The sequence below is a fragment of the Amblyomma mixtum genome, chromosome 1, assembly GCF_055824585.1.
Source record: "Amblyomma mixtum isolate Tamu chromosome 1, ASM5582458v1, whole genome shotgun sequence".
Taxonomy (NCBI): Eukaryota; Metazoa; Arthropoda; class Arachnida; order Ixodida; family Ixodidae; genus Amblyomma; species Amblyomma mixtum.
The window spans coordinates 63,399,225-63,421,611 of NC_143012.1; the positions used below are offsets into that span (position 1 = coordinate 63,399,225).

The following is a 22,387-nucleotide window of genomic DNA, read 5'->3' on the forward strand; positions in this document are numbered from 1 at the left end:
GCCATGCCCCATGCAAGTCCTTCGTTCTCGCCACACAATATGCTTTTAAGGCATCACTGGCAAGCGGGTGCATGTGGATTTCAGCTTGGCGGGTCCGAAGTTGACTGAGCATCAAAGTCATGCAGCTGCGGGCACTGTTCTCACAGTTCACAGGAATGCATCCTCTTTTGGGAACTGTTGTGGCCGAGTTACACTTAGGCAGGCTGGCAAACAAGTGACGCATGCGTCGTCTCATAAGGGCCGCAACAGTGAACTCGGTAAACATCTCTGTTCGCAGCACACGTTCGTATTCGTCATGCTACGACTGGTGTAAACCCCTCCAAGTAGGGTCTGTTGCGAGATATGCGCCTTGGATGGCGCTACAGGCAAACCGGAGACACAAACCACACACTTAGTTTGCAATAGTATATGCACTTGGTTTTATTTTCCCCTTTGCATTCAACAATTCCTCATATAAACAGTGCGGCTCGACAGAACAGAAGGGAAAGCACCGATAGGGCGCCGCTTAAATTGCCTTCCCGTGGAAAAGGCGCGCGGAACAACAGGAAGTGAACCCGACACTTCCGCTGCCGTAGCGCCCCACGTGGTGGGCGCGAACAGCACGCACAGGCCGGCAGTTCTCCCTAAGCATGAGAGAAAGATACGCCGCACAACGCCATGAGGACTTCCGGCAAAATGCTAATCATGGAGTAAACTTGGTCCGAGAAAAAAAAAACAAATTGTCCTGGGACCGACCAGTGAGGAAAATGGCTCGCCTTTCCTCCTTAATTTGCAAGGGTACACCCTTGCCATTTCTTCAGCCGCGAGTGAAAAATTTGCGACCGCCTCTAGAAAGCAACGACTGTCAAAGTGAACGAAAAAGAGTGGGCCACAAGCCAGGATGTGAAACTTGCATGCTTTACGAGCACATGCTTCATACGAAAGTGCGTCACACGAACATCAGACTCCAGAGTCAAAAATTAGCACTGCGTACTGTGCCAGGTGAATTGGCCAAATCCAGGAGTAATCACGAACTTCCTCAGCCTTTCTTAACTGATTAACAGGTAGCATCATTTCCAAAAACGTAGCACACTGTATACCTTCTCTCATTGCATGTGCTACATCTCAAAAAGCTTGGCAAACAGCTGTATATGATTCTAATTTTTTCAGCTCTCAGCCAAACCAGCAAAGCAAAAGAAAAATGATTGACAATATGCTACCAAAAGAGACCAATACATATAAACATTTTAACTGCTTGTAATATTACTGCTTGCAGCACCCACTGCTGGCACCAGGCTCGTCAAATTACTCCCATCGGTAGTAAGAGAGTAATTACCCATTAGCATTCACCATTAGCATTTGTAGCTGTACTGCTACAAAGGAAAGCTATACAGCTTCCCAAGAAACTACGTAGTTAAAGAAAATTCATTCTGGACTGGGGTTCAAACGCAGGATCACTGCCTCACCGAAGCAGTCACTCTACCAACAGAGCTAACCAGGTATGGCTAGCATATTATAGGGCAAGAGCGAACTGATCAACAAATGTAGAAGCTTTATAGCTTTCCTTTGTAGCCTCATGGCTGCACTTGGTGGATACTAATGAGCAATAGGGAGTCTATTACAAACCTACTCCACCTTGGGAGATTCCCCTGAAACACTTGACCTACTCCCATAGGCGCAGCAGTGAACTGTTTTCAGTTGGAAAGGTACTCGAAACAGTCTAAGCACTGGACACAACAAAGAAAGATGAAACCTGGTGCCCACCTATGGCCAAGTGCCTTACAGCCAAGCACAGCAATGAGCAGGCAGAACAGGATGTCACAGAGAAAGTAATTGAGAAGCATCGTTCCTGAAACTTCTCCTGTAAAGCCACACATAAGGCCTGGCCTAGGCATATGTAAACAGTGCGCACAACAGAACATCCAGTAGTTTTTCGTGCAATTTTGGCCGGCTTTGTTACTGCAAATTACATCTGCTAGCAATATGTACTTGACTGAAGCCCACTGCTCCATCTGTACCGTTTTATTTTAATTGAATTTTCATCCGCCGTGCCCATCATTTGATAATTCGGCAGTGAAGGTTCACCAACCAGCAGCAACTGGAGCTTTTCCGCAGTTTATTCAGTTTATTTTCTTCAGCCAATGAGGCTGCCACCACATGCTAGTGAATGCTAGTGTACAACGGATCAGCACAAAAATGCTGATCTACTGAACAATCAGTACCAGCTCTTTATAATACCAGGCTAAAGCATAAAACAGCAGCATCAGCATGTTCCCCTGAGAGTATATAGATGTCATAGCAGCAGCAGAGTGTGCCTAGTTACTGGTGGAGTGCACCCACAAAAGAAGAAAATGTGTTCATATATACCTGCTACACTGCAAACATACTTATGTAGAGCTGTGCATTCGACTGCAGAAAAACAGAAAAAGGTCTTCCAATGCAACAGAACTACACCTCCGAATAAAGTGCGGCCAAGAGGATGCTCTGGCGAACGCTCTCAACGCACATCACAACATTTGATAACATCGATTGCTCGAATGTCCGACCTGAACATAACCCTCTTCACAAAGCATTGATGGATGCAAGGGCTGCTTCAACTGTTACAAAATAGTTTTTGTTTTGTTAGTATGCTGCATTGCCACTCTGAACAGTTTCACAAAATTTTATAGACTTAGCCTAATTACAGCTTGTGTGTGCATCACAAAAGCATGCGCACATTCTAGTTAAACCGCAATGGGTGCAGTGGTAAGGATGTTTCCATTTTCGCACAAAACATCTTTTCCACAACTTCTACACAGCAAGGAGAATCTAATTAAGTGCAGCCTCCTTGAAGTGACCAGTGCACGTCCTGTGAATGCGTATTGCACTAATTAGAAAGAACAGCAGTGCTTAAAACAACACACCTAGACGGTGCACAAACTTGGCACAATTTAAATGAATCCAAAAAACAAGACTGCCTGATGGCCACTGGATCTCCCTGGACGTCCTGAAGACATCCTGAACATCCGCAGGACATCCAGGGGAGTTTCAATGCCCATTGGGTGATTACTAGATGGCACTGCTGGTTTAATTTGTATTCTCCGGGTACCAAGAACAAAGCTGGCCACTGGATCTCCCTAGGACGTCCTGAAGACATCCTGAACATCCGCAGGACATCCAGGGGAGTTTCAATGCCCATTGGGTGATTACTAGATGGCACTGCCGGTTTAATTTGTATTCTCCTGGTACCAAGAACAAAGTTGAGAAAGCAGTGCACACACAGCCTGCCTGAGAGCATCCTCTAGACTGTTGTTAAAGACAGCAGAAAATGGAGCTGATATAACTGCAACACGTGTGGCACATGCATAAGAAGCAAGACAGCAAAAGTACACTCTAAACATAAGTATGCCTATACGGGAGTAAAAAGGGAATAAGTTATCCTCTACACTCCTTTATATAAAAGGGTGTGCACTAGAGGACAGCTTACACCCTATTTACTCCTTTCCGTTTAGAGTGTAAATGCAGGTGGTAGCTCTCAGGGGGATAAGCTCTCAAAATCAGACATGCAGCCTTCGTTAAAAATGGTGATGGTCCGACAGCTACTGCTATGCTGGCTTCCCGCATGAAGCTATCTGTGCAGATTTGTCTTGTTTGTGTGGACAAGAGGCAGACAATAACGCTGCCACTTCCAGTTCCTTTTTGACACTGTAGACGCATTGACAGAGGGTCAAGTAACACAACTAGTTAAAGGAAACAACAAAATGCAGTCAGCGATCTCCAAGGGATGAAATCTGTGCTGATGAAAGCAGCGTAAAAGCGTTCAATAGGACCTTTCCTGAGGTGCCTTCAAGGTTACGAGAATGCACCTGACCTGGTTGTCCTTTCATGGCACAGGGAAACCTAACATATATCACACATCAAGTATGCCTACCATATCTGGAATAAAAACAGTCAGCAAGATAGTAAAAAGCAACATGGCAGAGCCGCTGAGATTATGCCACACAACGCTGCATTCACTGGGTTACTGTCACTAGACATTAGGCCTACTGCTTCTTAAAAAAAAAAAAAAACGGTCTGCAGTTTGTAATCACACACTTCAGATCTGCTCCTTGAAAGAAACACGTACGTGATAAGCTAAATTTTTTCGTGACACGTCTTCCCTGGGCTTCTTGAGTGGCAGATACGATATGCAATGTCTACATATACTTGGTCCTTGACTGCTTCCGAGAAATCAAGAGAAAAAAAAATATATACACGACGCATGTGCACCTTCGTTTCATGTGCTCCCGCCTCAGATGCACAGCTGGGCCCGATTCTGGCTACATACCGAGTTTTTCGAATCCCGCCAAAAATATAAAGACAAGTGATGGGGGATCTCAAGTCTGTTTATGTTTAGGGAACAGCTGTTTCTAAATTTGGTGAATTCGGGGGCAGGATCCGGTGTTTTTCTGCTGCTGCCTCCCTGCGGTCACCAGCGTGGGTGCACTTTTCCGAGTGTCTCCCGTGTGTCTGCGTGTGGTGTCGCGTTTCGGCATGTGCAACTTGGTTTTGGTCCCATCGAGTGCGAAGCTGCAAGGTGATGGCCTGAAAGGCGGCGCTGCTCTGCTATGCCCCAGAGCACTCCAAAATTACCTCCTCGCCCCTTCCCCTACCAACCTTCTCACGCGCCGCTCTTCTAATGACAAACTGCCTTCTTGAGGGGAATACAAACGACATTGTGATCTAGAGAAGTATAATAATGAGCCGTACGCTTAGATAGGCCTGTTCGCCCACCGACCAGGGAAATGTCACAACAACGTATCCATCGGTGGTGGAGGGACTGACTGACTCAACTGCAATGGTCCCACGCGGCATCTCTAACAAATGAACAAAAAAAAACTATACCTCACATTTCAGCGCGCGAAAAAGAATGCTATGGGTGCAAGCACTTCTTGCAGGTCGAGAAGTAGTTAAAAACTCTTGGTTAAGCTAACAACACACCTCAGGCCTCGTACAGTTCCCTGTCCTTCCTGTGCCGAGAATGATTAGTATGCTCGCTTGGAGTGCGCCTGTTCTCTATGCATCGGCGAGCGAACTTGAGACCGCTCGCGCCGACGCTTCGCTCTCGTCGCCAGCACAAGGCTTTTGTTTAGCTTCTATGCAGTGAGGACCCTTGCATACGTCTGGAAGTAGTAGCTGCCCTAGCAGTGGCAAAGTAGAGGGCGAGGGGGAAAAGCGAGAACAGTCGAGAAGCAACCCAGGAGAGGCACGTGGCCTGTAACAAGAGAAACACTTCCTCGAAGACTCGGAAACAATGCGATAGCCACTCCTCCGCCAGTCCTCCGTTTTGCCGCGGCGCTGGTTTCTAGATGATGCGATGGTACACGGTGACGATGTCTTGACTAAAACAGGAGTTTAAGAGGTTTTAAAAAAACTAAAATGTATGCAAGGTACCTACAATGACGACAATGAGACGGAGAGAGAAAAACAACAAAGGGAAGAAAATGCTGAACGGGGGCAATGACACAACTGCAATGGCACTGGCAAAGCCATGGCTTCTGCACAGACCGGGAACCTGCCCGGAGAGAGAAAAAAGAAACAAAGAAAAAGGGAAGAAAGCTCGCACACTCGCGTGCGTCGCATACACATAACGAAGTGACGCACTGTTTTTTCACCTCAGTCCATATGGATAAAGGCACGCTTGACACAGCTGCAAAGGTTGTGTTTGTAGGAGTGTTAAGAGAAGATCAAATGAGGATGGGGGAAAAAGACCAGAAAGGAAAAGAAAGCAAGCTGTACCCTTGAAAATGTGTGTACCATAGGCAAGCCTGTTTGCCGAGAAAAAAAAAAAAACACTTCCCAAGTGCATTGGGAGGGCAGTGGCTTCTTTTTGCTTCTTTTTTTCCCCTGGAGTCTTTTTGCCCGTCGAAAGCAGTCTGCGTATAGCCTCACCGGCAACAAACGAGCACCACTGCCGTCACATGACGCCATCTAGTGGCAACTTCCGCACACAGTCACACTTCACCACTTGGCACAGTGCAAACGAAGCAACTCTAAGATGCGCGTCCTTGCCGCCGTCACGACAAAGGATCGGCCGTGGTGAAGAGGGATGCTGGCGGTGTCGTCGTCGTCGGGCTCTGCGAGGGGCTAGGGGCTGCCGTCTCCAAGACTGAGGTGTCAAGAACGACAAGTTCGACGGCTCCGCGGGCGTCGCGGAGCAGTTCGACGGCCTGCTGGTGCGAAAGTCCTTCGAGCGAGTGGCCGTTGACGGACAGAATGGCGTGGCCGCGACGCAGGCGGCCGTCGCGGGCTGCGGCGCCTTCTTCGAAGACTGTCTTCACGTAAATGGGGAGGTCGCCGTGCGGCGACCCTGCACCGCCCACGATGCTGAATCCCAGGCCTTCTGAGCCCCGCTCCAGGGTCACAGTCATGGGTCCGTTAGCAGTGCTGGATGGAGAAAGGGCGAAAAAGCTCAAAGCATGAGCTCAGTTATTTGAACTGTACTACCAGGTGAGCTTAGATATCTTTGTGGAAATGTAACCACCCTGCTCAACTTCATGTTGCATTTACTATGCTTTGCAATTGAAGAATGGATTTCTACTTCACCGAATAAATTACAGTAGAACCCCCTGTATTAAACTAGGTTATAGTAAAAGCTCGTATATAGTAAAGTGAAGCATTTTGCCTTCCATAGAAACCCACTATAGTAAACTAGGATATAGTAAAACTCGGATATAGTAAAGTGAAGCTGCGGTCCCATTTCACCTTTAATAGAACCCCACTATAATAAACTAGGTTATAGTAAAAACTCGGATATAGTAAAGTGAAGCTGCGGTCCCATTTCACCTTTAATAGAACCCCACTATAATAAACTAGGTTATAGTAAAAACTCGGATATAGTAAAGTGAAGCTGCGGTCCCATTTCACCTTTAATAGAACCCCACTATAATAAACTAGGTTATAGTAAAAACTCGGATATAGTAAAGTGAAGCTGGGGTCCGATTTCGCCTTCCATAGAACAACACTATAGTAAACTAGGTTATAGTAAAAACTCGGATATAGTAAAGTGAAGTTGAGGTCCCATTTTGCCTTCAATAGAACCCCACTATAGTAAACTAGGTTATAGTAAAAACTCGGATATAGTGAAGTGAAGTTGCGGTCCCATTTTGCCTTCAATAGAACCCCACTATAGTAATCTAGGTTATAGTAAAAAAGTTGGATACAGTAAATGAAGCTGCGGTCCCATTTCGTCATTTATAGACTGTACTTTTTTTTTTGGTTATAGTAAAGCTTTTTTTTTTTCAAAGAAATGGCTACAGTAAAAAGCGTCTGCTTATGGTAATGTACTTCCCGTGGAATGATAACATCGCCGAAGACGCGAAGTCTAGGATCACGAGGCAAATAGATACCCAATGCGCTCTTTGAAGTGGCTTCACCATTGAGCTCGGCAGTCGCAAGGAAAAGCCAACTTTTCGAAAACCTTGAAGCCGTGAGACAAAGTGCGCGGTGCACACGGAAATAGTAAAGCAGGCTATGAACGTGGAAAGAAGGCTGCGCGGCTCGTTATGAAGGGGCAGGTAGAAAAAGTGCAGTGAGGGGTAGAAAAGGGAAGAAATTTGCGTGCATTCGAAACACGGCAACGCGAAGCATGGGGGCAGCAAGAAATGGAGGCGCTGGAGAACTGCGTAGGCAGTTTTTCCGCGCTTGACTTCGTTGCGCGCGTTTCTTAACTAATGCCTCTCAAATGACTAAAGCCACAAAAGACGATGCAGTGATATGGAAAGGTTTAGTTTTCACATGGAATCAAACTCGCTTTATTTTTGTAGCCACATTGTATTCGTGTAAATGCGGTACTTCCACAAGACGTAAATAATGTCAAAAACAGATAATATGCGGTAACTGATAATAAATAATTATCACATAAAGAGCGATAAGAGCATAATGTAAGGTATTTCTGAGTGTTTGTTTTATAAACCAACACTTCGTGCTAAGTAAGCAGCCAGAGAGCATAGTCAGAGCCATGAAGTTCCCTGCCATATTAGGCGTGAAGTATGGCTCACCTTGAGATTCCTTGGCAGCAGGAAAAGAGAGATTCAATACATCTCCATCAATTTCCACAGATATATATTCCAAAATATTGCAAATTCTAGCAGAGGACATTTGAACCTGTCATGTAGAAAAGCTTAGAAACCCTGCTAGTATTGAAACTGAAGAGTGCTTGATCATAACCCAACCAAGAATCCGGATGTCATAACACCCTTCTTCAAGTCTTCATTTAGCTGTTTCATAAAGCTGAAAATAAGCCGAGCACACTCTACCCTCTTCAATGTGCACTCATTCCTTCTGGAGCTCGGACAGGCTTCAACACTTAGGAAACATGTCCCATAGGAACAAAGCTGTATATTACAGGGAAAGAGCTATTCTGAATATTTAGCCTCGCTTTCTAGATCCTGAAGCCGATACGGGCCACTGCAAAAACGGGAACAGCGGCAATTTCGTTATAATAGGGAATCCGTCCAAAATGTGTATGCTGGTCACAGAAGTGCCCAACACACATTGCCGGCACACAACATGAATTGTGTCGTCCTCAGTTTACATGGCGGTACGTAGGTACGCCGGTTGGCACGTGAAATTTGTGGGCAAGATCCCCTGCAACTATAGTGAAGTAATAGCCACAACAAATAAGTAGCAAGACAACTTGGAATTCGTTATAATGGCATTTAACTGTGGTCGTACATGGAATTGCAGCCAGTCTTATATTTGAAGTCAAACTTCTTTTTGGCCAATGAGAGGCGCAAGTAAGGGGGGGGGGGGGACGAATAGGCGGCAATATACAGTACATATTGCGCATCATGACATTTGCAGAGCTTTTTAAGATGTGCTCAGAAAATTTTCACTCCCTTCTTGAAGCCGTAACTTAAAGAAAAAATGTGCAAATTGCGCGAGTAAAAACGGTATTTACACAGCAGTATGCGTCTAAGCGACAACTCCTTGGACAAATAACTAGTTCTGAATGGCTGATTAATTAAGTGGTTTGTAAAATGACTGACAGAGATAGAGAAAAAAAGGTTTAGGTTAACTGACTAGTTGATTAACTGGTTAGCAGGCTGGTGAAGTTTCTGATTGGTGGATTGCCTGCCTGACTGATTGATCAGTTGGTTGGTGGATTGAATAACCCACTGAGATGAAGAAAAAAGAATTCAGGGGCACTCTGATGATCTAAAGTGCGTGAGGCGAAAGCCTTTTCATGCAGCTTTGGCTGCACGGCCATAAGCACACATGAAGCGCCTATGAGACGACTTGAATGAGCTAGTCATGACCCATGACCAACTACTCATCATTGGATAATGACTAACTAGTCATCATTGGTTAATGACTAACTAGTCATGATTGGTTAATGACTAACTAGTCATGACTAACCCTTAATGACTAACTAGTAATGACTGCTTAATGACTAACTAGTCATCACTAACCATTAATGACTAACTAGTCATGATTGATTAATGACAAACTAGTCATTATCAATCATGACCAGTTAGTCATTAGTGGTTCGTAATGTAGCCATGACTGATTAGTCATGACTAGTTAGTCATTAATGGTTAGTAATGACTGGTTGATGACTAGTTAGTCATCACTTGTGACTAGTAATGACTAGTTGCGACTTTCACTTAAGATGTAACGGACGGATGGACAGAGTCGTGGCCACGAGTATGAGCACTTAAAGGCACCTTAAAAAAAGGGCATCCACTCACGAGTCTGAGCGCGAGACGGGCACCTGAGTGGCCCGCTGGGAGGGTGCCCGGCGCAGTCGCCCCACCCGCAAGCAGATGCGGCCCATGGTGGTCTTGAGCAGGGCAGCCGCCTCCTCCTGGCTGGCACCCACCAGGCTGTGGCCATTCACCTCCAGGATCTGGTCCCCCTGGCAGAGGCGGCCATCCAGCTGGGCCACTCCACCACGCACAACCTGTACGGGACACACACACCACTTCACTTTTCTCGCTGCATGTGCAGTTGACGTGCGGCAGACAAGTGTTCTTGCCCCAGCAAGCAAAATAGCGTGCAATGCAGAGCATAGGCAGTGTCCTCAGCTGAGCGACCGCAGAGTGAGTGACACACACTATGTGCAGTGGTTTTGTCTGAGCAACCACAAAGCATGCATGTGATGCAGAGTACCTGCAGCCTCCTTAGCTCAGCGACCCTGGAGTGCATGACAGAGTACTTGCAATGTCCAGGTCTGAGCGGCCACAATACCCGTGATGCAGAATGCCTGTAGTGTCCTCAGCTCAATGACCCCCGAGCACGTTACACACAGGGCACACAGCCTCTTTGTCTACGTGACCGCAAAGCATGTGACACAGAGTGTGCAACGTCCGCACCTGAGAGACCCCAGAGTGCATGACACACAATATCTGCAATGTCCTTGTCTGAGTAGCCATAAAGTCTGCGACACAGAATATGCGTAGTATCCTCGGCTGAGCGAGCTCAGAGTGCATGTGCACAATCGACACAGAGTACGTGCAGTTCAACTCAGTGACCACAAAGTGTGCGATGCAGAGTATGCGTAATTTCCTTAGGTTCATTCGATTTAGTTACGCTCGCTGCACCAGTTCTATAGAGTTCTGCGGCGGTGCCACTTAGGTACTGCGAGCGTGCAGCGCCAGTTTTGGCAGTTCAAGAGCAGCTTGGCACTGGCTGTTTGCCAGTGCCAAGCTGTCGTTACAGGCTAACAACAGTACAGGCAGGGAAGTTTCTGCTTCAGTAATGAAAAAATGGAATGAACAGTTTTCACACTCAGACTGAAGCCGAACTAGAAACAAGTCTGCCACTACTTGCCTATGATTTTCTGCACACTCACTTTGCAACTGAACCAGTAAGGCTTGGTTTCAACTGTGCAAATAAGACGAAAGCAAAAGAAAGACAACACACCACATGATAAACAAGCGCCGACCTTCGAATTTATTTCAGGGAGCTAGATAAGGCAAACTTGCAGACTTCATTGTGTATCTCAAAAGAAACCATCTACCAGACATTATGAAAACACTAGAAACTTACTTTGTCTGAATTTCTAAGTAAAGCTGGAAGTCTGCGCTTGCCCATGCAGTACCTGTACCTTACGTCTTCCCGTCTTTTTCTCAGAGCTGAAACCGAGCACTGAAACAAACCCCCTAGTCTGAGTGAGAATCGTTACTCAGCCAATGAAAGACAAGCTCAGCTAGACTCTCAGTTGCAATTGAAGAGAGAATCAAAGAGGACAGCCTCTGAGAAGGCTAGGGGGAGTGGGAGAGAGAGAAAGCACGCACCTCAGAGATGAAGACGCCTGGAGCGTTGCGTCGACCGACAATGCTCAGGCCCAGGCCGCGCCCTGCCTTCTTGTGCAGCTCCACACTCAGAATGTCCTGCTGCGGCTCTTCCTCGCGAAGCACCAGCATGCGCACCACAGACGAAGTCTGCCGTAGTGCCCCGATGGCCGCTTCGTGGCACGCTTCCCGCAAGTCCTCGCCATTCACCTGCACAAGTGCGCCACATCATTGCCTCTCTGATGGCTTCTCGCCTTTACTGTCGTCAGGCCAGTGGCCTCTACTCCCTAGGATCTTGAATCACTGCCAGTCTTCAGCTAGTTTTGGCCATCCTACATATAGTTTATTGTTTATGAGTGTTTAACGTCCCAAATAACTGAGGCTATGAGGGACGCCGTGGTGGAAGTCTTCGGGTAATTTCAAGCACCTGGGGTTCTTTAACGTGCACTGACATCGCACAGTACACGGGCCTCTAGAATTTCACCTCCATTGAAATTCAACCACAGCAGCCAAGCGCCATAACCACTTAGCCACCGTGGTGGCCCGTCTTACATATAAACAGTAAGTTTATACCAAGATGTCATGTATACTTAACCCATTAGGGACCAAGAAAAATCTAGCAAAGGGATTTTCTTCATTTTTAGCCCATAATACTCTCATATAAAGAAAAAGAGATTGCTGAAATTTCGTGACGATTGCTTTATTCCTTCCAGAGGTCACACAGGTGTACTTTTTATAGTACACTGGGTCTTCCCCATAGCACATGTGGCTACTTCACTGCATTCCTATTGGTGGCGTGAATTTTGTTATTATGTCTGCGATTTTTACGCAGGGTGATATAACACTTCTTGGAGGCCCTCATGAATATTTTCTGGCTATACTGGCACCGCAGTTATCCTACTTTGCACGGAAAGCTTTCTCCTTTTCAAAGAAGCATCAGATACGATTGAGCCAGAGTGTCTGCGAACCGCTGGTTACTGCATGTCAAGGTGTATATAATAATGAGTAACGTTCTTACCAAAGCAAAAATAGTCAGCAGGCTCGTCTCTAGCAATTTGGCAGATTGTTCAGGCTTTCACAATTGCAAAGTTGAGCTTTGGTGTCAACAACCACTATCTCTTTTTGTCCCTGATGCTGATATACTGGCAGTAGATGGCTTGATGCGAAAGGTCAACACCTGCCATACCGCTGTTGTAAAAGGAAATGTGTTTTGGCTTTAAAAAAATCTGTTTTTCTTGTGCTATAGGCAACCACCACTCTATACAAAACACGTAGGCTCACTGCTGTTATAGTTGCAACCCATAGTTACTATACTGTTGATCGTAGACTTCAATAAAAGCATGTAACCTATACTACTGAAGCAAGAGTCGATGTTTCATGGCTGCTTCTATTTCATCGCTTTCTTTGACCCGAGTGGACACTTCCTAAACCCGTTTTGGCGAACGGTTCCTCTAGCCCTAAATTCCTCCCAGTGGAGCGTTACAATAATGTCTTGAGAGGTAAAAAAATTACAAAAAAAAGATGAAATGGTCACTAAGCGTTGAGATCACCTCAGGTGACGACAAGACAACACGCGCTTCCAAAAGTTTCATTTCTGAACTCAAGTACTTTCCGCAGACGGTGTGAATGGCATAACAGTAACTGTCTGCTTTGCAGAACCTTCAGTTCTTATAACCAAACTTTATTACAACCAATTAAAATCATACCATCATCATACTCAAGACCGCTAGCGGCAAGTACAGCAGCCTCCGAGGCCTTGCTGAGCAGACAAAGTGATTTTTTCCGAAAAATTGGAAGGAACCATAAGATCAATGAACTGGAATAAATAGGCGCCGTTCTGCACACAGGAAGACCCAGTGTACTATAGAAAGTACAGCAGTATATAAATCATCACAGAGCAAAAAACGCCAAAGGTGCGGGACATTCAAAGCATCCGTTGTTTACTTTCGTCTTTCGTGCTGTTCTATACTTGAAACTAGCGTAATATGTACATAAATACGGCCGTGAGCAAATTATAAGCAAGCAACTACCGGTGCAGTTCGTGGGAAACAAACATGCTGAAGTTTCACCACGGAAAGCTGACATACTGAGCAGAGGAAGTGCGCCAAATTGGTTAAGGGGGGTTGGCCAATCCCCTCTTGACAAAAGCATGCCCTACTTGAAAAAAAAATTTCAGTCTTTGGTGGTGAAATTATAAAAAAATTAACTGTACTTTTAAAAGTACGCTGGGCGCTAATGGGTTAAAGGCATAACTACCCATACCAAGCTGTTAAAAAAGAAACCACTCATAAACCACTGACCCTGGGGTCTGTCATAAGCTCTCTCCGTCATACTGTAGAATCGTGATTTCTGTTGCACACCATCACAGCTCTTAGCTCTGGTGAGATCCTTATTCAATACTCGCACTGGTGCTTTCTGTGGCTGCCATATTTACTGACACATAGAGAAAGACTTTGCTAAGAAATTTTGCTCAAAGACAGGGAGTCAACCTGTAGTTGTGGTAAAGCCAGGTTGACTACTGACCATGATCAAAGGCAGTCCACCTGTGGTTGCCACCAGGTATAGTCTGGCAAACTACAGTCAGATACAACTTAAGAACTAAGCAGCAGATTCCCCTGAAAGGAGTCCATATAGCCAATGGCACGTTGACTATCATGATGTCATGGTTAATCCCTTTGAACCTGGTAGTGTGAAAGTGCAGGAGGTTGGCAGGGGATTAACCCTGGATTAGTTGTGGCAGGGGAAAGGATTAACCATGGATTAATCGTGGCATCATGAGAACTGGTCAACACCATTGGTTGGAGGACCTCTTATGAAGGCCATTTGCCACTTTGTTCTTGACTTGTATATGACTATCGCTTCCCTCATAGCATCAAGTTAAGACACTGATCCTAGTTAGGCTATCAGTAACTCCATTAACCTGCCTCCTTCTGTTTGCTAGAGCCACAAGCTTACTTCACTGAAGTCAGGGGGTTTATAACGTGACCTGAAGTACGATGCTCATGCAACGGCAGCCAAATTAAATATTCGTCACATTAAATTTTTATTTTTTCAACTTAACACACACAAGCTGGCCTAAACAATTAATCCTTCCTTTAGCTACAAGTGAGCTTCAATCGAAAGAGTTAAGACGCAATCAAAGCTGATCTGTATTTGAATGAATGTGGAGGTATTTGATCTCTTGACAGATCACCACCATTTAACGCCCCTCTCAGACTTCCCAAACTCCCTTCCTCAACATAACTTTGCCTGCAATGTGTGATGCAGTGTCTCACCTCAAGTATCTGGTCGCCCGGTCGTAGGCGACCATCCATTGCGGCAGCACCATCGGGGTACACTTCATGAATGATGACCGCACCCTGTTCCGAGAGAGAGGCACAAAGTCAAGTTAAATTTGTGGTTACTCTCAGTGCTCACAACAGGAGCCCAGTAGTGATATGCCATTGTAGTGGCCTCAAAAAAAGGATATGTAAAGTGGAGACGTTTTGCTAAAAACCAAGGATCAATTTAATTCAATCTTATCTTTAAGAATTTTAAGGTGTCCTGAACAAGAGGCTTCTCCGTACTGTAGTTCAACATTAAAGGGGTTAAACTTCCATACACAGTACACCCCAACAAAGCATAAAACAAAGTGTTACAGAGTAAGCAAGGCATGTACAAAGGTAGTAAAACTATTGTGTCTGCCCAAGTCGGAATTTCACAAAAGCCAATTTCATCGAAATTTGGAGTGTCTTCAATATCAGGCAAGTATCAGCTTCCCCATCCTTTTTGTCATCAATTAAATGCACTGCAGTGGTTCGTATAACCAAAAAGCCAGCACTGCTTCTACAAGATTAAGCGGGCCATAAATGTCCCGCCAGCTCAACAGGTGAGTGCTGACTGATAGTCAGTGAGTGGATCAAATCTTGAATGGTACTGTCAGTGACTACCGCCATCGCACGAACAGTGTGTTGTAATCGTTTGTTTCAAAGTCCTTAGGGCACTTGCAATACTCGACAGAGTACAAAACCTCCAGAGCATGTCTATGCACGAGCGCCGAAAGCACAGAATGCACGGCATGGGCCAAACAACTTGAACAGCTGCATACTTTACTGGGTCTTTTTGAATTTTGTCCTCAAGTAGTTGCATGCAAACAAGTGACATCAAGGACAATGGTGTGATGACGTGCAGTGCTGAGCATTCTTTTATATTTGAGACTACTGAGTGCAACCACTTGTTTTGTACCAGTCATTCCTATCCCACCATAATTTCTCAGACTTACTGTGCCCAAATTTCAACAGCACAACTTTCAGGATAACAGCATGGGACAGTAATACATCAAGCGAGATCATAACACATCATAACACAAGATCAAGGCACCATTTCAAATAAACCACGGCAGTTCGAAATAACCAGCTTTACTTCTATATAGCTAATCCCAAGCAAGAGAACTCCTCACCAGGGGTGTGTCCGAGCCGCCAACTATGCTGAGTCCCAGCCCGAGCTTCTCCTTGGTGATTTCAATCGCTGTCGGGCGGCCGGGCCGGATGACGTCCGACGCAGGCGAGGTGGCGCCACTGTCCGGCTTCTGGGGTGCCTGGTCTGGCGTGCGTTCGCCCGTCGAGTCGGGCCGCATTGGGGACAGCAGTGGCGAAGGCAGGCGACCGTCGGGAGACGATGGGGACGGCCGGCATTTCGACGAGCAGTGCGACAGTGCCAGGGAACCGACCGTGCCTGGCACCACACCGCGCAAGAGCAAAGCATTGTCAGTGGTGTGAACAGAGGAACAAGAGACAAAAAAAAACATAAGCACCAACGCTAGGGTGGAGAAGTAGGCCAGAAAAAGATGTATAGTCTTCACCAAAAATATACAGCCCATGGCGATTGCTTCTATGTCATGTAAGCTGTTGATGTAACACTCATAGAAGTTTCAAGCTTTGGAAGGGCAAAGACAAGAGTTTGCTTCACATTCAGCAGAAATAGAACAGCAGCAGTGCACAAAAAGCCACACCGTATGGCTTAGAATCAAATCTAGTAGGCCGGATATTTCTGGCAAAGGCTGTAGTACCAGGCCTCTTCATTCAAAAAGATAAATGCTGAAAACATAATTACAATCTTGGTTAGCACTTAAGCAACAGAGAAGAGGGATGCAGAGACAAGATGAATAAAGCACTCTGTGGTGTCCCAAATCCAGTTGCACACTGCCTTTCGAAACTTCGGAGTTTGATAAGCATACATGCAACTGTATCACTGACAGTCCTGGCTGAACACGAAACGACTCTTGATTTCTGCCAAGATATGTGTGAACATAGATAAACACTGGAAGCATGCCGGTTTATTTGTCCATCCTCATTTAATATATGTACAATCTGTATACAACTTCATCCACTGAGAAATTTATCAACCCATGGACACCGCATATCTCACGAAGTGCTCTGTACTGCGCCATACAAGGTATGTGGAGGCTGCGGATTTGGCTCACACCGGCCGCATTTTTTTTCCCTCTACTTTGTCCTATTATCCCCAACGTAAAGTACTCACTTAAACACTTCAACTCTCAAGCAATCTGAATCTGTGAAGGAATTTTCTGAAGATGGAAGTGCTCGCCGATATTGTGACCAGTAGCCAAACCCTGCTCTCTCTACTCCACGAGAAAAATATTGTTTATGCCTAAGCAGTACATTGCAGAAATGCTATCAAAACTGCAGTGAGACAAATTCAATGGGGAGTCCTGTACACGATAGCAAACGTTCGAAACCATATCTGCCCTAATGAGCACTGTCCACAGAACAAAACTTCAGTGAAACAGATACCAGCTGTTCATTTTTGCCTTATGAAATGCGATGCACACATGTGACTACCATGCAGAGTAGAATAACGTCAGCCACACTCCTAAAACCCGCTTCTTCCTGAAGTTGCCAGTTTTTCGTGCAGGCTGAAGAGTAGTACTGAGCCAATACAGCATAACGCACCTTTGTCATAGATATATTCCCAGCTTATAAGTTACAAGCAAAGAATGCCCAATAACAAGATAAAACGTGTTCATATCACAAGTCCACATGCTGCTGCAATGTGTAGTACACCATAACAAACGCTGCGTCAACGGCTCTAGCAATGTGCTTCACATTAATTAATAAGCAATCGTGCAAGAGGATGCTTGCCACTACTCGCGGAACCACTACTGTTGGTGCTAGCCAGATTTGTGGGCACAAAAAGCCAAGTATAAGCATGCAATGAACACGAAGACACACACAAAAGTGCACATGCATGCATATACGCATGCACACTACACATTTTGCAAGTTGCTGACCTGCTGACCTGTTTGCGCAGTCAGTTTCTGCAAAAATTTCATGGAATGCAAGTGCACACATGCATGACCAAGCACACACACACACACACACACATGTGCGCGCGCTGCATATGTTGCAAGCTACTAATCTCTTCGCGCAGTCAGTTGCTGTGAAAATTTTGTGAAATGCAGAGTCCTGAAAAGACGTGAATGGTATGTGAATGGTACGTGACGTGAATGGTATGCAGCGCGCACTTGTGCAATGAACAGAATGGATCTTCCTGAAAAAATGCATCTTCTTTCACAACTCCTGTTTTTTTTTTTTTTGTGGCTTGTTCACTTGTCCATATGTGCTTCAAAAGCAATTGAAGTGATGAGCACACATCAAGAATACGCCTTAGTGCAGTTTTCTACTTTTGTGAAAATAAGGTAGTCAGTGAAGTGCAGGGAATGGAATTGAGTTACAAAGTGACAGGCTGTGATTTGTGTGTGCATTGGTATGTTGTTGCACTGACCTCTGGAGATAACCTAACGCATCCCTCAATAACGATAGGAGGAGAAATTTTGGGGGGAAATTTAGCATTTGGCCAGCCCGCATTTGACTCACTGGCTGTACAAGTAGCATTTTGTGTTGCAAACAAGACACTTATACCCCTGTCAAGCGGGCAAGTTAAGTGCACTTACGGAGAGTGTACTTCGCTGTAAGTATACTTTGCCGCATCTCAACGACGCAAGTGGAGTGTCACTCACGGAAGAGTGCACTCCGCTGAGAGTGCGTTCACGGACCACACTTTGCTGGTCGAGTGCGTAGCCTCGCCACCAGCGGTTCCAGTGGTACAAAATTTATAGTGCATAAAAAGTACTTACAACTTTATTTTACGTGTTATAACAGCGTTTCCAGAAAAAAGTTTGTTGGTTATAGCTACAAGCGAGGCAACAAAACAAGTAAACGTGATCAGATGCAACATAGCTGCCCGCCGCCATCTTGTTTGTTGTCGAAATTCTGGATAGTCTTGGCTGGTCTTGGCTTTTGTTCTATTTTCATTTTTTCATCGCTAAAAACTGTTGAACATCGTTTTATTTGCGCTATCACGTTAAGCAATCAAATATTATGAGCTTTTTTTTCTTTTCCATTGACCTCTTCAGTAATTCCGCTCATTTTCTGTCGCCATTTTCTTTTACTACGAGTGCACTTTGCTTTTCCGTTTAGCACCGCGTAGCCCAAAGTGTGACTCGGGATGCCGAAGCGCACTCCCCGTAAGTGCACTTAACTTGCCCGCTTGACTTAACCACTCGCTGTTAAACCCTCCATACCAATCATTGTGTTATAGAGGACGAAACTAACAGATCAGTGCTTTGAGGCAATAAAAAAAAACAACCCAGGCCATTCGTGGATGGTGAAGGATGCATGTGAGCAAGCGGCACTTTCTTGGATGCGACTGTGGTGTCAATGTAGCCTTTCACTGTTACCTAACTTGCTGGGATAACAAAGCTCTGTTGTTGGCAAAAATGACGTATCTGTTACGTAAACTAACTAATGCAATCAATCGATACAGCTCTATATAGCACCTTCTTTTATTGCCCACTTCAAACAGGAAATCAGAACTGAAACTGACCAGCCCACCCAAAATCTACACTTTACATGACAACATTGTAAGCAATATTGACAAAACCACACCACGTGCTTTGAGTGGCTAAGCTAGAACTTATAAGTAACAACTCATTTCATAAAATCCCCGACTGGCAGAAAACAAGCTGTACTTTCTTTTTATTTATCGGGGGAGAGGTATGAATGGGTGAATAATGTCTGATGCAGTAAACACAAGCCTGACTTTTAAAATAATCCAAACTGAGGTCACAAAATCACATAATTTGGCACATACGGTCAGGGCAGAGAAGGGAATAGAAAGCAATGAGTTTGTTTGAATAAGAAATTAAAAAGAAAGAAAGAAAGAAATAAAGAAAGAAGACAAAGAAAAGACTTCATGTTTCTTAAACTGCACGGTAGACATACCAGACACATGACCTCGAACACAGATGTAAAACAATGCGCTTTGCACGCCTTAGCACACATGCCTACTTGTGTTTTAGCCAACTTACACTATACAGTGGGCACAACATGAAAATGCCTAATATGTGCCTGAAAAGTGTAAATGATGTCCTGCAGTTAGATCCTCTCCGTTTTTTATGCACGAAACTAAACAACACACTTCACTCTCTATAATTTGAACATAAAGCGGTCTGAAAATTGGCTCTAGGCATGAGGAATTCGAATTTAGGGGTGCATATTTAACACATTTGATGTTGGTGGGATGAAGCATTCAGTTAGAATAGTGAGGAAGTTCAAATTAATGAGAGCCCACTGTACAGGACAAACAACCGATAAAAAAAGGGTGCAGCATGTCATGGTTTCAGTACAGCAGAACCTCGATGATACGAATCTCACAGCGTTGAGAAAAACTTTTGCATCATCCAAAATTCGTACCACCCAAAGGAACAAAATTCAGAGGCAGAAGCATGGGAAATACATTCCACAGATCTGTTTGTGGCTGACGGGATTTATTTATGGCTTCGTGCCCGTTTTCACTGCTCACGCTGTGCAGTGCGCTGCTGGTGACTGCACGTAAAAAATACGCTAAGTGCTTAAGCGTACAGCCGCAGCGCGCAAGTTTGGAACACCAGAAATTCTACACAATGCGTACAATGCACTCTGGCCTAGAAATATGAACTTGTAATGTCCCGAAATTCGTATCAACTGTGACTGTCCCAGGTGAAAATCGTAACTGGTCATACTGTTTTAAGGAACAATTTCCCAGTTGAATCCAGTTGGTCTACAGTTGGCCCCCAGCTGAGTTTCAGCTGTAGTCAACTGGGAGCCAACTGGGAGCCAACGGGGAGCCAACGAGGAGCCAGCTGGGAACCAGCTGGAAGCCAACTGGATTCAACTGGGAAATTGTTCCTTAAAACAGTATAACCAGTTACAATTTGCACCTGGGGTATCATTGAGATTCTACAGTACTAGCATGCTTGGAGTTGTAAAAGCACAAGCCAGTTCATCACCAGAAGCAGCTGGCCTGTCAGAAGCATAGCTGCCAGCCACGCAATACTTACAAGCATGTTTCCAAAGGGGCAGCAAGCAGGTAAGTAGGCATGCATGCACGCACGCAGCAGGCAACGAGAAGAAGGGCATGCCGCCGCCACGCATGCGGGCACGTACGATTTCCCGGAGCCAAGGCGGCAGGCAGAGGGCAGCACAGGAGAAGAGTGGAAGAGACAAGATAGAGAGAGAGAGAAGGCACCCGCAAGCGAGAGAGAGTGCGGGCTTGTGTTGCAGAAACTGCCTCATCTGCCTCACCACTACTGGCTTGCTGGGCAAGCTTGGGAGCAAGCCAGTCAATGTTCGTGTCGTACAAGAGAATGCACATATCTCAACGTTCGCCTCTGGGCATTTCATGCCGGGCCCTTGTCACGATCAGAAGCTGCATGCGTTCATGCTAGGAGCGAAAGTGAGTGCTGCACAGGCCTAAAACGTAAACATAACAATGGTTTGGTTTGGTTTATAGGGTTTAACGTCCCAAAGCATCTCAGGCTATGAGAGACGCCGTAGTGGAGGGCTCCGGGAATTTCGACCACCTGGGGTTCTTTAACGTGCACTGACATCGCACAGTACACGGGGCTCTAGAATTTCTCCTCCAAAGAAATTGGACCGCCGCGGCCGGGATCGAACCCGCGTCTTTCGGGTCAGCAGCCGAGCACCATAACCACTGAGTCACCGCGGCGGCTGAAACATAACAATGAGATTGTTTCTGACTGTAGGTGTGTACAGCAGTAATTACCAATCGTTAACGTCCATCCATGCGCCTTGATATGCCTACAATGGCAAGCAATGCGGATTTCTCATAAACTTGGTAGTTGAAGAAAAATTCACCCTGGAACAAGGGTTGAACCCAGGACCACCATCTATCAGGGGCAGTCACTTTACCAATTACGCTCACCATGATTGCAGGGCAAGGCTTAATATTTCTTCAACTAATAAGTTTCCGCCAAAAGCGCTATTCCCTTTGTAGCGGTACAGCTGAGCTTGGATACAGGCTAATGAGTAACTAATTCTTTATTATGAATTCACTCCGAAATGGCGAAGTGCCCTCAGCACACTGAACACTATGTGAATGCACACTGAATACTATGTGAATGGCTCCTGTCCCTTGCTTTAAATCAATGCAGCATACCCTCGCTCCTGGTACGAACACCTTGTAATGGGCTCCAGCACAGGCTCTGTCCGAATCCCAGAAAATTGGTATGCTTCCAGTGGAAGCCTTCTACATTTGTCACTTATTAGCCTATGATTATAGCCACACCTATACTTGGGGACAACAACTTTCTCTGGCAATGCCGCAGAGGCTAGGCAGGAAAGGAAAGGAGACAGGCCTATGTCCCCAAGGTAGTGATCTTATACCATCTCTCCAACTTCTCCCCTTTCACTTATCCACATCCCTAGCCAAAACAATGAAACTCCCCAAGGCTTGGGGACAAAGGCCTGTCTCTCTCCCTTTCCTGCCTAGCCTCTGCTGCAGTTCCAAGAAAAGTTGTCACCAAGTATAAAGAAGTGACTGCTGTTGATTCTACTAAAAAGAGGGAAGCTGACACGGGCCAAGATGCATATTACCAATTGAGACAGCATGCATAGAAAGCAGATGTTTGTTAAAATGCATGCCGTGCTTCCCGATTAAATTGAAACGGACTATTAAAAGCATACCTAGAGTCTGATGCTAACCCTAATTATAACAAAGGGTGGGTGAATATGGATAAAACATTCACTGGTAGCTCTGCCCATGAATTTCTACTACAGTTACAGCCTTTAAGAGGAAAAATTGAGGGTGGCTTG

General features: G+C 45.5%; 1 protein-coding gene across 3 annotated transcripts in view; it reads right to left on the reverse strand.

Annotated features, from left to right (window-relative positions):
* Positions 1-395: 395 nt before the first annotated feature.
* The window catches only part of LOC149366500 (multiple PDZ domain protein-like), a 234,298-nt gene continuing 212,306 nt past the window's right edge, over positions 396-22,387 (reverse strand). For 2 of the 3 annotated variants that reach the window (XM_089551028.1, XM_089551036.1), the window contains 5 exons: positions 15,673-15,947; positions 14,510-14,593; positions 11,238-11,444; positions 9,690-9,901; positions 396-6,384 (listed from right to left, as the gene is read on the reverse strand). In XM_089551028.1, coding sequence (XP_089407154.1) covers positions 6,015-6,384; positions 9,690-9,901; positions 11,238-11,444; positions 14,510-14,593; positions 15,673-15,947 — 1,148 coding nt within the window. In that variant the 3' untranslated portion in view covers positions 396-6,014. Of the gene's footprint in view, positions 6,385-9,689; positions 9,902-11,237; positions 11,445-14,509; positions 14,594-15,672; positions 15,948-22,387 lie in introns of those variants that run through there. The other variant, XR_016283859.1, reaches the window with a different exon arrangement.